This window comes from Caretta caretta, chromosome 6 (genome assembly GCF_965140235.1).
Source record: "Caretta caretta isolate rCarCar2 chromosome 6, rCarCar1.hap1, whole genome shotgun sequence".
NCBI lineage: Eukaryota > Metazoa > Chordata > Testudines > Cheloniidae > Caretta > Caretta caretta.
This window is the reverse complement of record NC_134211.1, coordinates 59,135,490-59,153,578: the sequence shown is the minus strand read 5'-3', so window position 1 is coordinate 59,153,578 and position 18,089 is coordinate 59,135,490. Positions and strand designations below refer to the sequence as shown.

The 18,089-nt window shown below is 43.7% G+C and overlaps 1 protein-coding gene across 14 annotated transcripts in view; it reads right to left on the bottom strand.

The window, feature by feature from the left end:
- Positions 1-18,089, bottom strand: part of NR1H3 (nuclear receptor subfamily 1 group H member 3) — a 62,952-nt gene that overhangs the window by 2,412 nt on the left and 42,451 nt on the right. For 12 of the 14 annotated variants that reach the window (XM_075129614.1, XM_075129613.1, XM_075129617.1 and 9 more), the window contains 5 exons: positions 16,834-17,042; positions 16,307-16,486; positions 15,768-15,867; positions 4,338-4,451; positions 3,393-3,487 (listed from right to left, as the gene is read on the bottom strand). In XM_075129614.1, coding sequence (XP_074985715.1) covers positions 3,393-3,487; positions 4,338-4,451; positions 15,768-15,867; positions 16,307-16,486; positions 16,834-17,042 — 698 coding nt within the window. The remainder of the gene's footprint in view (positions 1-3,392; positions 3,488-4,337; positions 4,452-15,767; positions 15,868-16,306; positions 16,487-16,833; positions 17,043-18,089) is intronic. The other 2 variants (XM_048852113.2, XM_048852116.2) reach the window with 2 other exon arrangements.

Genomic DNA, 18,089 nt, shown 5'->3' with positions numbered 1-18,089 from the left:
TTTCAATTTTTTCACGTCTTGTAGAATAAATCTAACTAAATTTTGACTGAAAAACTGTCTCAGAATGAAAAGTGGCTGCAGAGATGGTGTTGACAGAAGAGCTTTGGCTTCCTCAACCATGGAATACTGTTCTGGGAAGGAGGACTGCTGGGAAGAGATGGGTTCCACCTGACAAAGAAGGGGAAGAGCATCTTTGGACATCAACTCACTAACGTAGTGAGCAGGGATTTAAACTAGGTTCAGAGGGGGCAGGTAACATAAGCCTACAGGTGGATATAAGAAAAGGTGATCTTAACAGAGATCTAGATGTGGAAGGTAAAATGAAAAATTACAATAAATTCATAGGAGCAACAAGAGGGGAAACAGTAAAGGAATCTGCTCACCATCTTAGCTGTCTATACGCAAATTCAAGGAGTAGAGAGAATAAATAGGAAGAAGTGAAAATATTAGTACCTAAGCCAAATTAATACTTAATTGTCATCACTGAGATTTGGCAGGATAAATCTAATGACTGGAATATTGATATAAAGTGGTATAGCTTGTTCAGGCAGGAAAAGCAGGGAGGAAAGGGAGGAGGTATTGCATTATACATTAAAAATATACTTGGTCTGAGATCCAGAAGGAGGTGAGAGGCAGACCAGTTGAAAGTCTCTGGGTGAAAATAAAAGGGGAAAAACAGGGGCAATATCATGAGAGGTCTACTATAGACCACCAAATAAAGAGGAGGAGGTGTAAGAAGTATTTCTAGAACAAATAACAGAAATAGCCAAAACAAAAGACCTCATAATAATAGGGGACTTTAACTACCCATAAATCTATTGGAAAAGTAATACAGCAAAACACAAAATTTCCAATAGGTTCTTTAATGTACTGGAGACAACTTCTTGTTTCAGAAGGTGGAGGCAGTAACCAGTGGAACAGCCAATTTAGACTTGATTCTGACCAACAGGGAGGAACTGGTTGCGAATATGAAGGATGAAGGCAACTTGAATGAAAGTGATTGTGAAATGATAGAATTCATGATTCTGAGGACAGGAATGAGAGCAGCAGAATAAAGACAACGGACTTCAAGAAAGCAGACTTTAACAAAGTCAGAAAACTGGTAGGTAAGATGCCATGGGAAGAAAATCTAAGGCAAAAAGGAGCTCAGGAAAGCTGGCAGTTTCTCAGAGACAATATTAAATGCACAATAGCAAACTATCCCAATGCAAGAAAAGATATAAAGACTATTAAGAGGCTGTTACGGGGTGTGCCTGAGGCTCCCTGCTGGAGGCCTTGTGGTCCTACCATACCCCAGCCCAGGAAAGGAGCAGCAAAGGTGGGTCCTGCAGGACTGCCTAGAAAGGCTGCACAGAAGCAGCCAATCAAAGCATAGCAGCCTCAGATAAAAGGAACTGCAGGTGGCAGAGCTGAGCAGGTCAGTTTCTAGCTAGGACCAGAGGGGGGAAAGGAAGGGTAATGTGTTCAGAAGCACTTAATAGGCTGATTTACTGGCCCTGAGAACAAGAGGACCTGACAACTGTAACCCTAAGGTAATGGGTGAAAGGAAAGGGGTTATGTGAAAAAAGGCCCAGAAAATAGCAACAGCGATGTGGAGGCAACAGTATGTGGGTACTGTTTACAGGGTCTCTGGGTTGGGATTTGTGTTAATTGGCAAGCCTGGGTTTTCCCACTGGAGAAGTAGCATAAGTCCTGAGAAAGGGACAAAGCCTTATTGTTAAAGGGCCCAGAGACAGGGCTGAAGACCCACGTGAGGGTTGATAGTGCGTTAAACTTGTTACCCTGGAAGGGGTATGTTTCCTTAATCATATTGACTGTGTGATTTGGTTGGAGGACTGAGCCACTGCATACCCTGTAATGAGGTTGACAGCCTACAGTGGGTGCTAGGAGAAAACAGATTGCAGCATCACACCTAGCCAATTAGAGGTGTTCATGAGAGGTTAGTGCCCTCTGTCACAGAGACCAATATAGCTCCAACCAGGAGCTCTCAAATGAATTTAAAACCAAAGAGGAATCCTACAAAATATGGAAACATGGACAAATTTCTAAGGATGAGCAAAAAGATTAGTGCAAGCATGTAGGGACAAAATCAGAAAGATTAAGGCACAAAGGAGTAACATGTAGCAAAGAACACAAAGGGCAATAAGAGGAGGTTTTTATAAATACATTAAGAGCAAGAGAAAGGAAAGTGTAGGCCCACTACTTAGCAGGGAAGGAGAGCTAATAACATGCATCAAGAAGGTTGAGGTGTTTAATGCCTATTTTGCTTCAGTCTTCACTGAAAAGATTAACGGTGACTAGATATTTAACAAGGGGGAAGAATACACACCAAGACAGGAAAAGAATGTTTAGATGTATTAAAGGTGGCAAGGCCTAATGAAATTCATCTTAGGACACTTAAGGAACTAACTGAATCTGGGGGTTATAGTGTCTCTCAAACTGAATATGAAACAACAATGTGATGGAGTTGTGGAAAAAGGCTAGTATTCTGGGGTGTATTAACAGGAGTGTTGTATGTCATAAAAGGTAGGTAACTATCCTGCTCTACTCTGCACCGTTGCGGCCTTAGCTGGTATATTGAGTCCAGTTCTGTGTGCACCACTTCAGGAAAGAAGTAGATAAACTTGAGAGAGTCCTGAGGAGAGCAACAAAAATGATAAATAGTTTAGAAAACCTGACCTGTGAGGAAAAGCTAAAAAAGCTTGGAATGCTCCATCCGGAGGGGGGGAGAGAGGAAGATGGTGAGGAGACTTGATAACTGTTTTTTCAGATATGTTAAAGGCTGTTATAAACCATGTCACCTGAAAGTAGGCTAAGAAGTAATGGGATTAATCTTTAGGAATAGCAATTTCTAATATCTAACCTAAAGGATTTCCTAACTATAAGGATAGATAAATCACTGGACTAGGCTTCCAAGGGAGATTGTGGAATCCCCATCAGAGGTTTTAAGAACAGGTGTAAGGCCTGTAGTCTAGGTTTGTGTTCCTGCCTCAGTGCAGGGGGCTGGACTAGATGACCACTCAAGGTCCCTTCCAGGCCTACATTTCCATGATTTCTCCAAAAATGTTCTGACCTAAACTACTTGCCAAATTTCACCCAATTCATTAATAGCTTGTTAACCAAAAGTGGATTTTTCATCAAACTATTCATCCAAAACATTCTGCCCAGCTCTTCTCACAACTCCTCCAGCTCCAACCTCTACCAATAGGAGGCACTGTAGGGGCTGGTACGAGGTTGCTGGCCATTGGGGAATAGCTGAAGGAAACAGGGCATGACCACTGATGGCAGAAGATTCATTCAGAGAGTGGGGAATTAGAGGAGCACATCAATCATAAAATCAACTCACATACACTTGAGCCTATTCATTTTTCAGGACTGAGCCAGGCACTTACATTTGGTCTGTGGATGCAAATGTAAGAATGAAGGGCCTCTACATATGTGTGCTGCAGTCTCTCCACCAGGGACTGATCCTGCACATTTGGTCGGTCTGCCAAGAAGCAGGTTAGACATTAGTAGGTAGCTGTAGGCAGCCTGGCCAATCTTGACATTGCAGGCTAAAGCTAGTCCTAATCCCTGGACAGTGTCCCCCTGAGTCTTGTCCAGTACCCTCCCTATAAGAGAGCATACAGCCAAGATGCCTCATGCAAGACAGCAGTAGTTGTGAGAATCAGTTTCTTGTGTCTGTCTTTATCAGCCACATTTTGAAAGGGTTATTGACTAAGTTTGATTTTACTTTGTGGCAGGAGGTTACAGAGCCAGGGCAGCCTGGTCGAGCTCACTGGGCCTCACATTCCAGTCCCAATGGAGATGTGAGGTTGTGATCCATCAGGGAGGGATGGGAGAATCTCTCTTGCAGGAGAGTTACTGGGAGAAATAATGAAAAATAGGAAAATATCTATTCCCTCATGGTGTAAATTTCAAAGAAGAGACAAGATTGATCTGACAACTTCTCTGCATGGCCCTTTAATGACTCAAGCTGTAATGGGCCCTCCAAAATACCTTTCACTGACCACTAGAGGTCACTACTACCCTACACCAAGGGAGCAACATGAGCATTTACCAAACAGTAAACTGATGGTTTCTAGAAGAGAGACTACATTTCAGTTAATTTGGTACAGGTCATGAAACAGTAGAGAACTCCCCTCATTATGGAGGCAGCTCAGAGTCTGAGTATAATTACTCAGAGCATATGCGATACTGTTACCATGGCACCCATACTAGGATACTGCGCCCTCTGCTATACCCTTGTCACTCCTTTGCTTCTGACTCCACATCTGCTCTATCCTTCCTGCCCTTTGATTCAGTGCTGCTACTCTGTCCCCTTCCTGGCTTTTTACCTGCAGAGAAAATGTTGATGGCAATTAAAAGTGCATATTCAGCATCGTTGAGCTGTAGGTCATTCATTCCCTTTGAAAACTCAAAGATAGGGTTAATGAACTCCAACTGCAGGCCTAGAGAAAAAAGAAGAGTGTGGGGATTAGCATTGGCCACTGCTCCCTGCCTCTCACCCCCAAGATGAGACTTTCAGTAAATTACTGGGGGAAAACTGTCTGGGGAGCAGGTGGGGCCCATTCCTCACATTGCTGCAGAGCTCCCAGGTGAAACTGTTCCCTTATCTGCATTACCCCAATATGTTCCAGGGTCAATGGCAAACTGGGTCCCTCCCTCATACTGCTCCATTACTGGGGAGCATGTGTTAGATTCTGTGACAGAGTCCTGAGGGTTAGCACTTGAGTCAGGACTCTATTCACTATTAAGTTCCTTGGAGAAGGCCAATGGAACAGAGCTGTACCTGATTACCAGGCCAGATTAGGGATGGTGAGCCAATTAGACCATTAACAGGGAAACTGTATAAAAGGGAACAGGAAGGTGTGCTTGCGGTGGGAAAGGAGAGAAACAGAAATCTAGGAGAGCCTAACAAAAGGGGTCCTCTGAGTAGATGCCTTAGCTCTGCTCCTATTGGAGAAGGGGTTAGAAAGTTGAGATACAGTGCATAAAGGTGTGGAGACACTGCTGTGTATTGGTGGAGGAATTAAAACACTGTAAAACTACATAATGGTGTTGACAAGCAAGAAGGCCTCAGTGCGGTCTGTTTGTGGATGAGGCGGGGTGTAGTGTACTATCCCATCACAGACCCCAACAGTAGTAATTGGTAGATGATACCACAAAGGCTTAAATACCTCTGGACTACCTTAAGAGGCAATTGCTAAAATGAAAGAATCATATCAGTTACACCAAAAATCTGTCAAAAAACCAAGAGCCTAGGTGTTATATATATATATTTTTTTTTAAAAAAAACCCTCTCTCCCACTCCAGCTCCCTACCATCATCCCCTTAAATACATACCTAGAAGCCACCTACCTTGAATCCAATCCCATTTCATAAATCTCACCAATATTTTCCCTAGTCTCTCATCTCTACCACTTCTCATCCCATAATGGGTTTAAGACAGAATGGTTTGCTATTCAATATGAAAATAAAATTTTTAAAAAGATACATAAGGCTCTAAATTCATGATATCGTGGATCCTGTAATAGAATCACAGGGTCTGCAATGTTCATCTAGTCCAGCCCCCAGTCAAGATGCAGGATTTATTGTGTCTAAACCATCAAAGACAGATGGCTATCCTTCCTTCTTTTGAAAAGGAAGTAAAGGAGCTTCCATAACCTCCTGAGACAGTCTGTTCCATTAGGAAGTTTTTTCCTGAAATTTAATCTAAATCTACTATACTATAGTCTGAACCCATTGCCTCTTGGCCTGCCCTCTGTCATAAAAGAGAACAACTTTTCTCCATCTTTTTATGGCAGTCCTTCAAATATCTGAATACTGCTATCATATCTCCTCTTTTCCAAACTGAACATACCCAGTTCCTTCAGCCTTTGCTCATATGGCTGCATTCCATCCCTTTAATCATCTTTGTCACTCACCCCTGTATCCTTTCCAGGTTTTCTACCTCCTTTCTATATATCGGTGACCAAAACTGGACACAGTACTCCAGCTGAGCCCTAACCAGTGCCAAGTAGAGTGGTAGTATCGCCTCCCATGGCATGCCTCTGGTAATGCAACCTAAAATTGCATTTGAATGGTTTGTGGGTGCATGGGTGGGGTATGGTTTTGTTTTATCTCAACAGCAGCATAGGATTGCTGACTCCTGTTGAAGTTGTGGTGCACCACAACTCCCAGACCCTTCTCAGCAGTGCTGCTGCCAAGCCAGTTTTCCCCCATTCTCTATTTGTACATTTGTTTTTTCTTCCCTAAATGTAGCAGCTCACATTTATTTGTTGAATTTCATTTTGGAGGCTGTAGCCCAGTTCTCCAATTTATCAGGATCCCTCTGAGTTTTAGCTATCCTCCTACATATTGACCACACCCCCTAGCTTTGTCATCTGCAAACTCTATTAGTATGTTCTCTGTACCCTCTTCCCCTTCCCCATGTGATGGAGCCAGCTTCCTGCTGTGTCTAGTCTATTGGGAGTGGTTGTAAATGCCCTAATGCATTTACATTAGGTGGGGGTATCCCTGCCTCCTAACCAAATCTATCTGGCCTGCCCTGCTCTGCACAGCTCCCCAGAAGTGGCCAGCATGTCCCTACAGCTCATAGAAAGAGAGAAGGCCTGGGGGCCTCTGTGTGCTGCCCCTGCCATGAGCACCAGCTCTGCAGCTCCCATTGGCCAGGAACCACAGCCAATGGGAGCTGCAGGGGCAGTGCCTGGAGCCAGCTGCACTGGCCACTGCAGAAGTCAGAGGTCAGGGAATCTGTGACACACACAGCCTTAATTATTGCCAGTAGTTCTGAGATTTCTTCAGCTAATTCTTTCAGTACTCTCAGGTGAATAGCATTTGGCCCCACTGATTTGAACTCATTCAAATTGGTCAGAATATATGACATGTTTACTTATCCTGATCTGCATCCCTTCCCCTTGATTGTCTATGGTAACTTCTCTAGTCATCCAGTCACATCTTTTCTGTGAGAAGACTGAAGCAAAGAAGGCATTGAGCAGCTCTCCTTTCCTATCATTAACACTTTTTTTAAACCCATCAGCATGGATGCATGTCCTCTGGAATGGTGGTTGAAGCATGAAGGGACATATGAATCTTTAGTGCATCTGGCATGTAAATATCTTGCGATGCTGGCTACAACAGTGCCATGTGAACCTGTTCTCACTTTCAGGTGACAATGTAAAGAAGCGGGCAGCATTATTTTCTGCAAATGTAAACGAATTTGTCTGAGAGACTGGCTGAGCAAGAAATAGGACTGAGTGGACTTGTAGGCTCTAAAGTTTTACATTGTTTTTGAGTGCAGTTATTTTTTGTGCATAATTCTACATTTGTAAGATCAATATTCATGATAAAGAGACTGTACTACAGTACTTGTATTTTTCAATTCACCTAATACTACTTTTTGTTTTTTACAGTGCAGATATTTGTAATAAATATAAAGTGAGCACTGTGCACTTTGCATTTTGTGGTATAATTGAAATCAACAAACTTAAATGTAGAAAACATCCAAATATATTTAAATAGTATTCTATTCTTTAATTGCACAATTCTTTTAATCACTTGACAGCCCTAATTCTATCCAATCATGATTAGTTCCCAATCACCTTCACATTTTCAACTAATTCAGCCCTGTTGGTCAAAACCAGATCCAAAATGGATGACCCCCTAGTTGTTTCCTCACTTTCTGAATCCGAAAGCTGTCCCCTATGCATGCTAAGAATTTGCAGGATGTACAGTAACTCCTTGCTTAACAATACAAATAATAAATACAGTAACTCCTCACTTAATGTTGTAGTTATGTTCCTGAAAAATGCTACTTTTAGCAAAACAATGTTAAGCCAATCCAATTTCCCCAAAAGAATTAATGTAAAGGGGGGGAGGTTTAGGTTCCAGGGAAATTTTTTTCACCGGACAAGACTATATTTTACACACACACACACACACACACACACACACACAGAGTTTTAAACAATTTAATGTACACAGCAATGATTGTGAAGCTTGGTTGAGGTGGGGGAATCAGAGGGTGGGATATTTCCCAGTGAATGCCTTACTGCTAAATGATGAACTAGCACTTGGCTGAGCCCTCAAGGATTAACACAGTGTTAATGTAGCCTCACACTCCACAAGGCAGCACAAATGGAACGACGAGACACAGCATGACAGAGACAGACTCACAATGTGCGAGAGAGAGATGCGCATTGCTCCTTTAAGTACACTGACCCCACTGTAAGTACACTGCCTTTTAAAGTAGATCAGCAAATTGAGGCAGCAGCTGCTGCTAGCAGCCTCCCTCCAGTGTGAGCCCTGTCATGTCTGTCCCGACCTGCTCTGTGGAGATGGGGGCAGGAGTATGGGGAGGGGATACCCTGACATCAGCACCCCTCTTTTCCCCTTCCCCTGCACAGCAAGCAGGAGGCTCCCAAGAGCAGGGCCAGATTAACCTTTTGTGGGCCCCCACGGAGGTAACTGAGCATGGTGCAGGGATGTCAGTCCTCAGAGAGAGGGGCCTGCATGCTGGGACCCCTCAGGACCCATTTGCCTGGAGGGGCCCAGGCAAGCCCCCTACACTGTCAGACACACACACCTGGCGGAGACTGGCCAGGCTTCTGCACCAGTCCCAGGCAGCTCATCTTCGGGGAGATAGGTGGGGCCTACAGGTGGTGGGGAGCAGAGATGAGCCAGAGGTGCACCAGGGGGCAGAGATGAGCCCTCAGCCTGAGGAGCAAGAGATGGGTGGTGGGGAGACAGCAGGCTAGCATGGTCTCAGGATGCAGTGCAAGCGGAGCAGGCCATGGCCCCTTCTGAACATGGGCCTGGCTCCATGGAGCCACTGGCACCATTGTAAACCTAGCACTGCCCAGGAGCAGCTCCAATGCAGGAGCAGCACAGGGTATTAGGGGAAGGGACAGCTAAACTGCCCAGCAATTGATAGCCTGCTGGGTGGCTGCCACAGAGGGAATTTATGGAAGCTGATAGGGGGGTTGCTGGTCCACCCTGGTTCAAAGCCCCCACAGGCTGATCTTTCTGCAAGCAGTGGACAAAGCAGGCTGCTGCCAAACAACATTATAAGGGAGCATTGTACAACTTCAAGGGAGCATGTTCCCTAATTGATCAGCCACAAAACAACATTAATCGGGACGATGTTAAGTGAGGAGTTATTGTATTAAGCTTTCACCGCAATTTCAACAGTGGGATTCCCCACTGTATGCAGGGCTGATTGCACAAGCCGCAGCTGTCAGCGGCTGCTCTTAGCCCTGGATAGTCAACAGCAGAAAAGTAATGGACCTTATTACTGCAAATAATTATAATTATCCATTATTTTCTGCAATTTCCACCCCTCCCATGGCTTATCCACAAGTTTGTCCAAAAATTGTGGCTATCATCCTGAAGTTCAAGTAGGGTCTTAAAGATACAGCAGTAGATCCCTAGGCATTCTCAGTGAATGATGATACCTCAGTCCACTCTTGTCTTATTTCACTGAACAAAGTTTATGGAACTGATCCCTCAGGACTCCACAAGGAAATGGGATCAGGGTTGATGAGTAATTTCCCATCACTCCCAAAAGGAATAACTGGAGTTGTTAAAATAATTCCATCCACACGAGAGTTAGTAACCACAATATGATTAAATTTAACATTGCCAAAGGATGCTGAAGAATTTACCAAAAACTTACCATAGTGCCACTCACTTTTAGAAAGTGAGATTTAAAAAATAGAAACTTGAACCAAGTAAGTCAAACAGGCCCTAAAGCCAAAATGAAGAAATTAAAATCCTTAGACTAAGTGGCCACTCAAGTGGCCAAGTTCAAGAGCTTATTCCAGCCACTCAGCCTCTGAAAATGGAAATCCAACCCAAATAAAGTCAATAGAAAGGAACAAACTACCATAAGTAACATGCAAATGAGGCCTAATATCTGCTGGGCCATCAGGGAATGATGGGAACAACTGCAGTGCCTAAGGTGACTGCAGAGAAACTAGATTTCTCCACATTAGTCTTCACCAAGGAAGGAAGGAACCCTTGGATCTACCCTTTCCAAGTAATAAAAATGAGGCACACTCAAAGACTGAGGTGTCAAAAATGAACTAGAATAAAACATCAACAGACTAGAAGGCAGAGTGGGATTAATGCACTAGGCCTAGGTGTGATGTTATTGACATGAACTGTGACCATATAGATCATTGTTGCAGCCAAGGTCCTGTAGTGGCTGCAAATCTTGTACAAAGGAGGTCAAGTAAGGTGTCTATGAAAAGGTTATGATTTGCTGGTTATGATTATGCTATCTGTATGCATGTATCATTTTTGTATTTAAAGTTAAGTATTGGCTCTATACTATCTGTATTTCAAACTTGTGCTATACTTCTGGGTGACACCCCAGACAGTTTGGCATCAGCACTGCCTAGCCTGCTTGATGGCCCATTAAGGACCATCAGCTATACAACTGACCCACTGAGAGATGGCAGATACACCTTATGATTCAGCAAGGCATGCAGGGACATGCCGATGGAGAGAACTCGGAAGCTTTCAAGCCATGTTCCTTGAAACAAAGGAAGAACAGGCCGCATGACAAGAGACTATAAAAGGCAGCTGCATCTCCTCCATCTTGTCTTCAATCTTGCTTCTGACGTCTGGAGGAACTGTGCTTGAAACTGAAGCTCTGAAAAAGGACTAAACGACTCATCCAGGCTGGGATGTTTGTACTACAGAAACTTGACTGATTTAAATCAGCAGTAATCCCAACAAGCCTGAACTAAGAACTTTGCAACTGTTGTATGTATTTGATTCCATTTAACCAATTTTAACTCTCATCTATATTTTTTTTATGAATAAACCTTTAGATTTTAGATTCTAAAGGATTGGCAACAGCGGGATTTGTGGGTAACATCTGACTTGCATATTGACCTGGGTGTGGGACTTGGTCCTTTGGGATCGGGAGAACCTTTTTTCTTTTACTGGGGTATTGGTTTTCATAACCATTCATCCCCATAAGGAGCGGTGCTGGTGGTGATACTGGGAAACTGGAGTGTCTAAGGGAATTGCTTGTAAGAATTCTAGTTAGCCAGTGGGGTAAAACCAAAGTCCTCTCTGTTTGGCTGGTTTGGAGTGCAAAGGACCCCCAGCCTTGGGCTGTGACTGCCCTGCTCTAAGCAATTTGTCCTGAATTGATACTCTCAGTAGTGTCCCACCAAGGGCCGCTTTGTTACAGTGGTGTAGTTCCCAGCTTGTGGAGTTACATTACAGGATCAGAATCTCAGCTTTCATTTAAAAAGTTTCAAGCCCTCATGGTTTCAAGCGAAAGCTTGATAACATGCACTGAATGCAGCTCATGTCCACCTGAATGTTCAAACAGCCGGAAAAAAATAACTCCAAGAGGTATGAACTAGAGTTCGAGTGTGTCTACAAAATACTAGATAAAGAGTGTGCCAGCTGATGTAACTGACCTCCTCTTTCAAATCACCCTTTGTCAAAGTCCCTCACAAGACATTGTAACGGAAACTGACACATGCGGAGAAAGGCAAAGTTTTTATGTCATGGCTCAAACTGGCTAAGATACAGAAAACAAAGAATAGGAATAAATAGGTCCTAACAAAGCTAGACAAACACCCAATGGCAGATGACATGCATTGTTGACAAATCCAAGTTGGAAATAATTATCTGAACTACTTATACACACTGCTGGATTCACTGTGAACAGGTCCATGAAGATCTTTGCTCAGTGTGCAACAGTCAAAAATAAACAAATGTTTGGATGCATAAGGAATGGAATAGAAAGTAATGCTGAAATTATTATAATAGCTTTTTTATAAATCACTGGCACACCCTCACCTAGAATACTAGAATTCCATTCTAGTTCTATACAAACGTGATCATGTTGGTATAAATAGGGGTTCCACTGCAGGCAGGTTGGAGTGAAGTGATGAGGGGTTTTTTTTGCACTTAGCACCAAATGCAAAAATAGTGGTCATTCTAACTGCATTTGGCAGTGAGTTCCATTGTTTCAGTCCAGCTCAGATGAAGGTTAGTCTTCCGCAAGCACAAGTTTCATGCTATTTGACAAGGTTTTTGTTCTAGTTGAACATATCTGGTGTGGGGAGGTTGTGGTCATGGAGGGACAGAGAGAATCTCTCAGGTAACGAGGCTGATCCCATTCAGACAAGATTGGGGGAGTGGGGGAGATGAGTTTTTTCTAATTTAAATTAAATACAGGTTAATTTTTTAAAAATAAACCTGTAATTTAAAATTAAATGTAAAATTGACAACCTATGGGAGGGCATAAACGTATTATCTACTAAATTCCTTTAAACTAAATACAAAGCAGTAACTTGAGGCCATTACTCCTTGTTCTGCCAGAACAAGGAGTAATGGTCTCAAGTTGCAGTGGGGGAGATTTAGGTTGGATATAAGGAAAAACTTTTTCACTAGGAGGGTGGTGAAACACTGGAATGCGTTACCTACGGAGGTGGTGGAATCTCCTTCCTTAGACGTTTTTAAGGTCAGGCTTGACAAAGCCCTGGCTGGGATGATTTAATTGGGGATCGGTCCTGCTTTGAGCAGGGGGTTGGACTAGATGACCTCCTGAGGTCCCTTCCAACCCTGATATTCTATGATTATATGAAAGCAGTACATATTTGCTACCAAGTTTTAAAGAAAGTCAGATTACTGATTTGGTGGTAAGAACCCAGAACCAGAGTTTGTTGAATGCTAAACCAGCTTTTGACAGCAGTAACGACTTCTGCAAATATAAAGAGAATATTTTCTTCACTTCAATTTATTCTGTTCAATGACCAGTTAAAATTCAAAATTTAAGAAATCAATTGGCAGTTGAAAAAGTAGGAAAGTTTGTTTTTCTCTTCCAATCTATGAATAAAAACTAGGTGTGAGAGGACGAAATCTACTAGTTCTAAAATCTTGAAGGACTTCGTGACCAGTAATAATTATTTCAATTCACTAACTACAGATTTAATACTTCCTTTGTTTAATTAGTTTTTAAATGCAGAACATGTTTAGATAAACTTTGATACTTTTCCTTATTTCCAGCATACTTAAGGTCATTAAATTTAATAAACTAAATTTAAAATTAGGTTTTTTGTGTACCTGTAATTGAATTTGAATTTCCATCCAAATAGACCTTGACACAAATCACAAGTAAAAAATTAATAATCACCTAGTAAATAAGAAATGCATCTTGCACCATTTTTTAAAAAAGTTAAAAATGTAAAAATTAAGAATATGAATAAATGTAACTTATTTTTATAATATATGTTTACATAGCATATAGCAGTAGTTCTCAACCAGGGGGCCCCATGAGCAAGTTTCAGGGGGTCCGCCAAGCAGGACCAGAGTTAGACTTGCAGGGGCCCAGGACAGAAAGCCAAAGCCCCACTGCATGGGGCTGAAGCCTGGGGCTCTGAGCCCCACCACCTCGGGCTGAAGCATAAGCCTGAGCAACTGGGGCATGGGGCCCTGGGCAATTGCCCTGCTTGCTACCCCTTAATGCCAACCCTGGCTTTTATATGCAGAAAACCAGTTGTTGTGGCACAGGTGGGCAGAGGAGTTTTTAGAGCATGTGGGGGGTGGGGGAGGAGGCTCAGAAAGAAAAAGGTTGAGAACCCCTGGCTTAGTGTATCCCTTGGGTTAGCAAGGAGAAGCACCAAATTTAATGTAAAGGCTATATTTAGTTGCAAATCAACTTCTTTGCAATAACTACAACGTACAACTGCAAAACATGATTAAAATCTATTATTTAAATCAAGGTTTCCTGCTTGCATATATAAATCATATCCAAAATTGATTTAAATCAATCAACCGTGCACATAGGGCTTTGAAAATCAGAACGTCAGAACTCAGTTTTATTGGGGTGTCAGTGCAGAGAGTGCATACCGGGGTGATCTGTTCCTGGCAACCTGTATTGCTGAGCAGAATCGCTGCTATATTCTGAATTGGCTAGAGATTTTTCAGAGCATGCATCTTTATTGGTAGATATATAGGATTGCAGTACTTAAGCCCCACGGACCACTGTCTCCAGAGCTGAGTCCTACAGGATTAGGCATAATCTTCTGGCCATAAGCAAATAAAGTGGTATGTTGGAGGGCACTTGGTGGGGGAGAGATTTGCCACTATAGATATTCAAGCAACAGGACTCCCATTGTAGTCCATAGGAGATGATTCCATTGAGCAATACCTTCTCTGACAGGGAAAAAGTAGTCTGAAAATCAGGAAAGTTTTCCTAATTTCACTCCTCTATTTTTCTGTAATTGCCAGGGGAGGAAATGGATGAAAGGCAGTGAGGAAGCTACAGAAGAAGGGCAAGAGTTGAAGTCCTCAATATTGCTTTTAGGGGGTAAGTTTAAGGACCATCTTATTCAGAACCCTTCAGGAGCAGGACCTGCTAACTTTTTTAGTCTGGTCATCATGTACATGGATAGGATTATAGAAAACATCATAAAATCCATCTCTGACAGGATGCTGATGATGACCTGTTTACAAAGACTCTCAGTGAATCTGCAAGCACTATAGTTTGCCCCTGGTAAACTAGCAGGAGCCCTCATGGATGAGTCAAATCAAAATCCCCAGAACCAACAGTCTTGGGGAGCACCCCAAGAGCATAAAGGGAAATTCTTACTGAAGGGTGAACTTCCACATATGGGCCTCAGCAACAGGCACAAGTTAAAGGCAGATACTCCTGGGATACAAAATCAGGGGATGGACAGCTGAAGCCTGACTTTTCAGAAATGATTAGCACTCTCAGCTCCTATTGGCTTCAACTGGAGTTAATGATGCTCAGCATTTCTGAAATACCCAGCCTTTAGAGTATTTGAAACCACAGAGTAACAATGACAGTTCTATAGTACTTTGCACCTCACACGGGTTTCCTAATGTCTCAAACTGAACCACGAGCTACTGCATAACGTTCACTTCACCACCATCACTGTATAGCCATCCTAGTGTCACCTCTCCTACAGCTCCCAACCTGAGTCAATACAACACAGAATGTTCAAACATACTAGCCCTACCAAGGCCATGTTAACTGTATCTCCCAGCGAGGTCTCCATGAGACACACAAGCATTGTGCAGCACAGCAGCCTCACACTCCAACAACCTAGCACCAGTTTCAGATAATAAGGCAGACCATTATCCTATGTTCCCTAGTCCTGTCCTCTCCCCCATGCTCTCCCCACTGCCCCCCTCCCCCTTACCTGGATAATCAAGCCCCAGAGAAGATGCTGTGAACAGCTCACTGGCAGGTTAGTAATATGGATTTTTCCAAGCAGTCACAGCAGCATTCATTAGGTTTCTGAATCTCCAACTCTGAATCACCACAGATGCCCTCTATGCAGTGACCATTAACAACAATGCATGCCCTAAACCCCCCTTCTCAAACAGAGTAAGGCAGCTGAAACCATATAACCTAGAAAGAGTTGAGGAAAAAAGCCCCTCTCATTATTCCCTAGGGACAGTGGAGACAGGTGACCCTGTCTCCTACATTTCCCAATATGGGGCTGGAAGGGGCTAGGAAATCATTAAAGTTCGGCATCCAAGTTTCCTCTACAATCTTTGGGTCTAATACCTGAACTGAACTGCGACTGCATATTAAGAGAGAACTGAGGTCCCAGCAGCGCATTGCCAAGTTCCTGTTCCCAACCATCTACACCTCACCTAAACCCTGTACCTGAGTCCAGAAGCCTGCATTGCAAAGGGCGGGACAGCATGGGACAGAGGGGAGAAAGGAAAAACCTATCTGCTGCACCAGCTGGGCTTCAGCTCACCTGCTTTGGCAAAGTCATCCCGATTATAGCTCAGGTCCTTCAGAAAGGTGATGCTTTCAGTCTCTGGATTGTAGCGCCGGGATGTCTCCAACAGCATCACCTAAAACATACAGAGCCGGGGGGGGGGGGGGGGGGTGGGACACTCAGAGCTTGACTGTGAATCCAGCAAAAATGTTACAGAAGCTACAGCTTGTCCTGGAGCATCAATGTAGAAAAGTCACCACCATCCTGTAGCCCTCTAAATTATAGAGTAAATCCTGCCCCATCCTCAGCAGTGCCTTCTGCAGAGATAGGCTGCACCTGGAGTAGCTGGGAGCTCTCCCCAGCCAGCACTCTTGCCCCATTCCCTACTGTATCCCATGCTTGGAGAGGATGGCACTGGAAAAGTGTTTCCATATCTGAGGTTCCTTCCATCTCTCCTCCCCAGGGCGACTGCTCAAACCTGGCCCAGTGTAAGCCAAAGGAGAAAAAATCCAATCCATCCACCAGAGAACCATACTTCTGGTATGGTGTCAATGGTGATGTGGCTGGATTCTTACCTCTATGGTGGATGTCTTCAGCAGAGCAATCTGATCTTCTCTGGTGAGCTCCAGGAAGCCAGGCAGCTGTTTGGCAAAGTCCACAATCTCTTGCACAGAGATGATTGCAAGCTCAGTGAAATGAGCAAAACGCTGCTGCCGTGCCTCACGGTTATGAGGGTCTGGAGCTTGAGGCCATGGCTGGGAGACAAGAGACACAAAGGGCGAGAGGGGATAGTGAAAGAAAGGAATAAAGAAAAACAATCCCCCAGCCCTCTACCTTGACACCCCCACATACAATTAGCGCATGTCCCCCACCCCTGTGACACCCCTAAATTTAGCAATTAACCCCCCAATCCCTCACACTTCCCACCCTTAACACACGTTCCCTGCCCCATGCTACTCCTCCGTAAACATAGTCCATGGCCCCCAGGTCGTGCCCCCTACACTCAGAGCAGAGCCCTCCTGTGCTGCGCCCCTACACTTAGCACATAACCCCAGCCTCCCCTTTCCCTGTATATTTTGGAGTCTGCCCTTTGAGCCTGTACCGTCACTTTGAGCCTGTCTGTGAATGAGCGCTGGTTACACTGCTGCTGAGCTGCCACAAGCTTTTCTATCATGCCCAACTGCTCAGGTGTCAGTTTATAGGGGGTGTTGGGCGGAGATGGGGGGTTTGGGCGCACAACCACTGTCCGAGCCTGATCATCCTCCTGTTTCTTGAGCTTCTTCAGCCGGATCTGCTCTTCAGACAAAACACCTAAAAGGGGGAGACAGAAGAGGCTGCAGTGAGAGAGCAAGCAGTGATGCCAGAAGCAAGGGGCACACAGTGGACTCAACTGCCAGATACAGGGAAACACAGTGGACACACCCGGGGCAAAGATGACAGCTGCCTTTCTGTGCCAGAATGCACTCCTGAATGCACCCAGAATTCACACCCTACACGCAACTTTGTACAAAATATGCCTTGTAAGGTATCCTTTGAAAACTTGCTTCTCAATATCCTCATGGTGAAATGTAGGTAGCAAAATTATATGTAAAGTCATGATTTCCCCCAAATGATGTTGGTGGCATATGTTCAAACCCACATAGCCCAGATTAGGTAGAACTGGTCAAGCAGGTCTTAAACAAAGAAATGTGTGTTTACCTCAGTTTACATAAAAGGTGTAAACAGGATCCACAGACAGCAAGAGGGGGAAGACAGGAGACAAGGAAAATCTGCATTTCAGCAAAACAGAGGTGAGAAGTAACAACATGCAACCTCTTTCACCCCCAGACACAATGTTGCTGCCTTTCCTGTTTGAATGAATGTTAACTATGGATAACACTCAGGAAAATGCACTTCAAAGGGTAACTAAACTGTAAAAGTGAGAGGCAAAAACACCCAAGTTATTTCCCCCTGTCCATCTCTCTTTTCCGTCTAAGAAGACAAAGGAAACAGCCTATGGACTTTGGGACCAGCTCTTGGCCTGAGGGTTTGATCAGCAACATACTGAAAACATGTGGTAAGGGACTTCACCTTGAACCAAGTCTCATTTGTTAAGTTTAGAAAGTGTTTTATCTTTATTTTTCTTGTAACCATTTTTTACTTCAATGCTTCATTACTTGTACTCACTTAAAATCTCTCTCTTTGTAGTTGAATGAACTTGTTTTATTCTTTAATTAAAACTAATCCAGAGTAGTGAATTGTTTGGGTAACTCCATTTAAGGGAGCAGATGTTGATGCCCTTACAGAGGCAATGGACCTAATATATCTGGACTATCCAGGAGAGAGTTGGTCAGTACAGAACACACGCTTTTGGGGGAA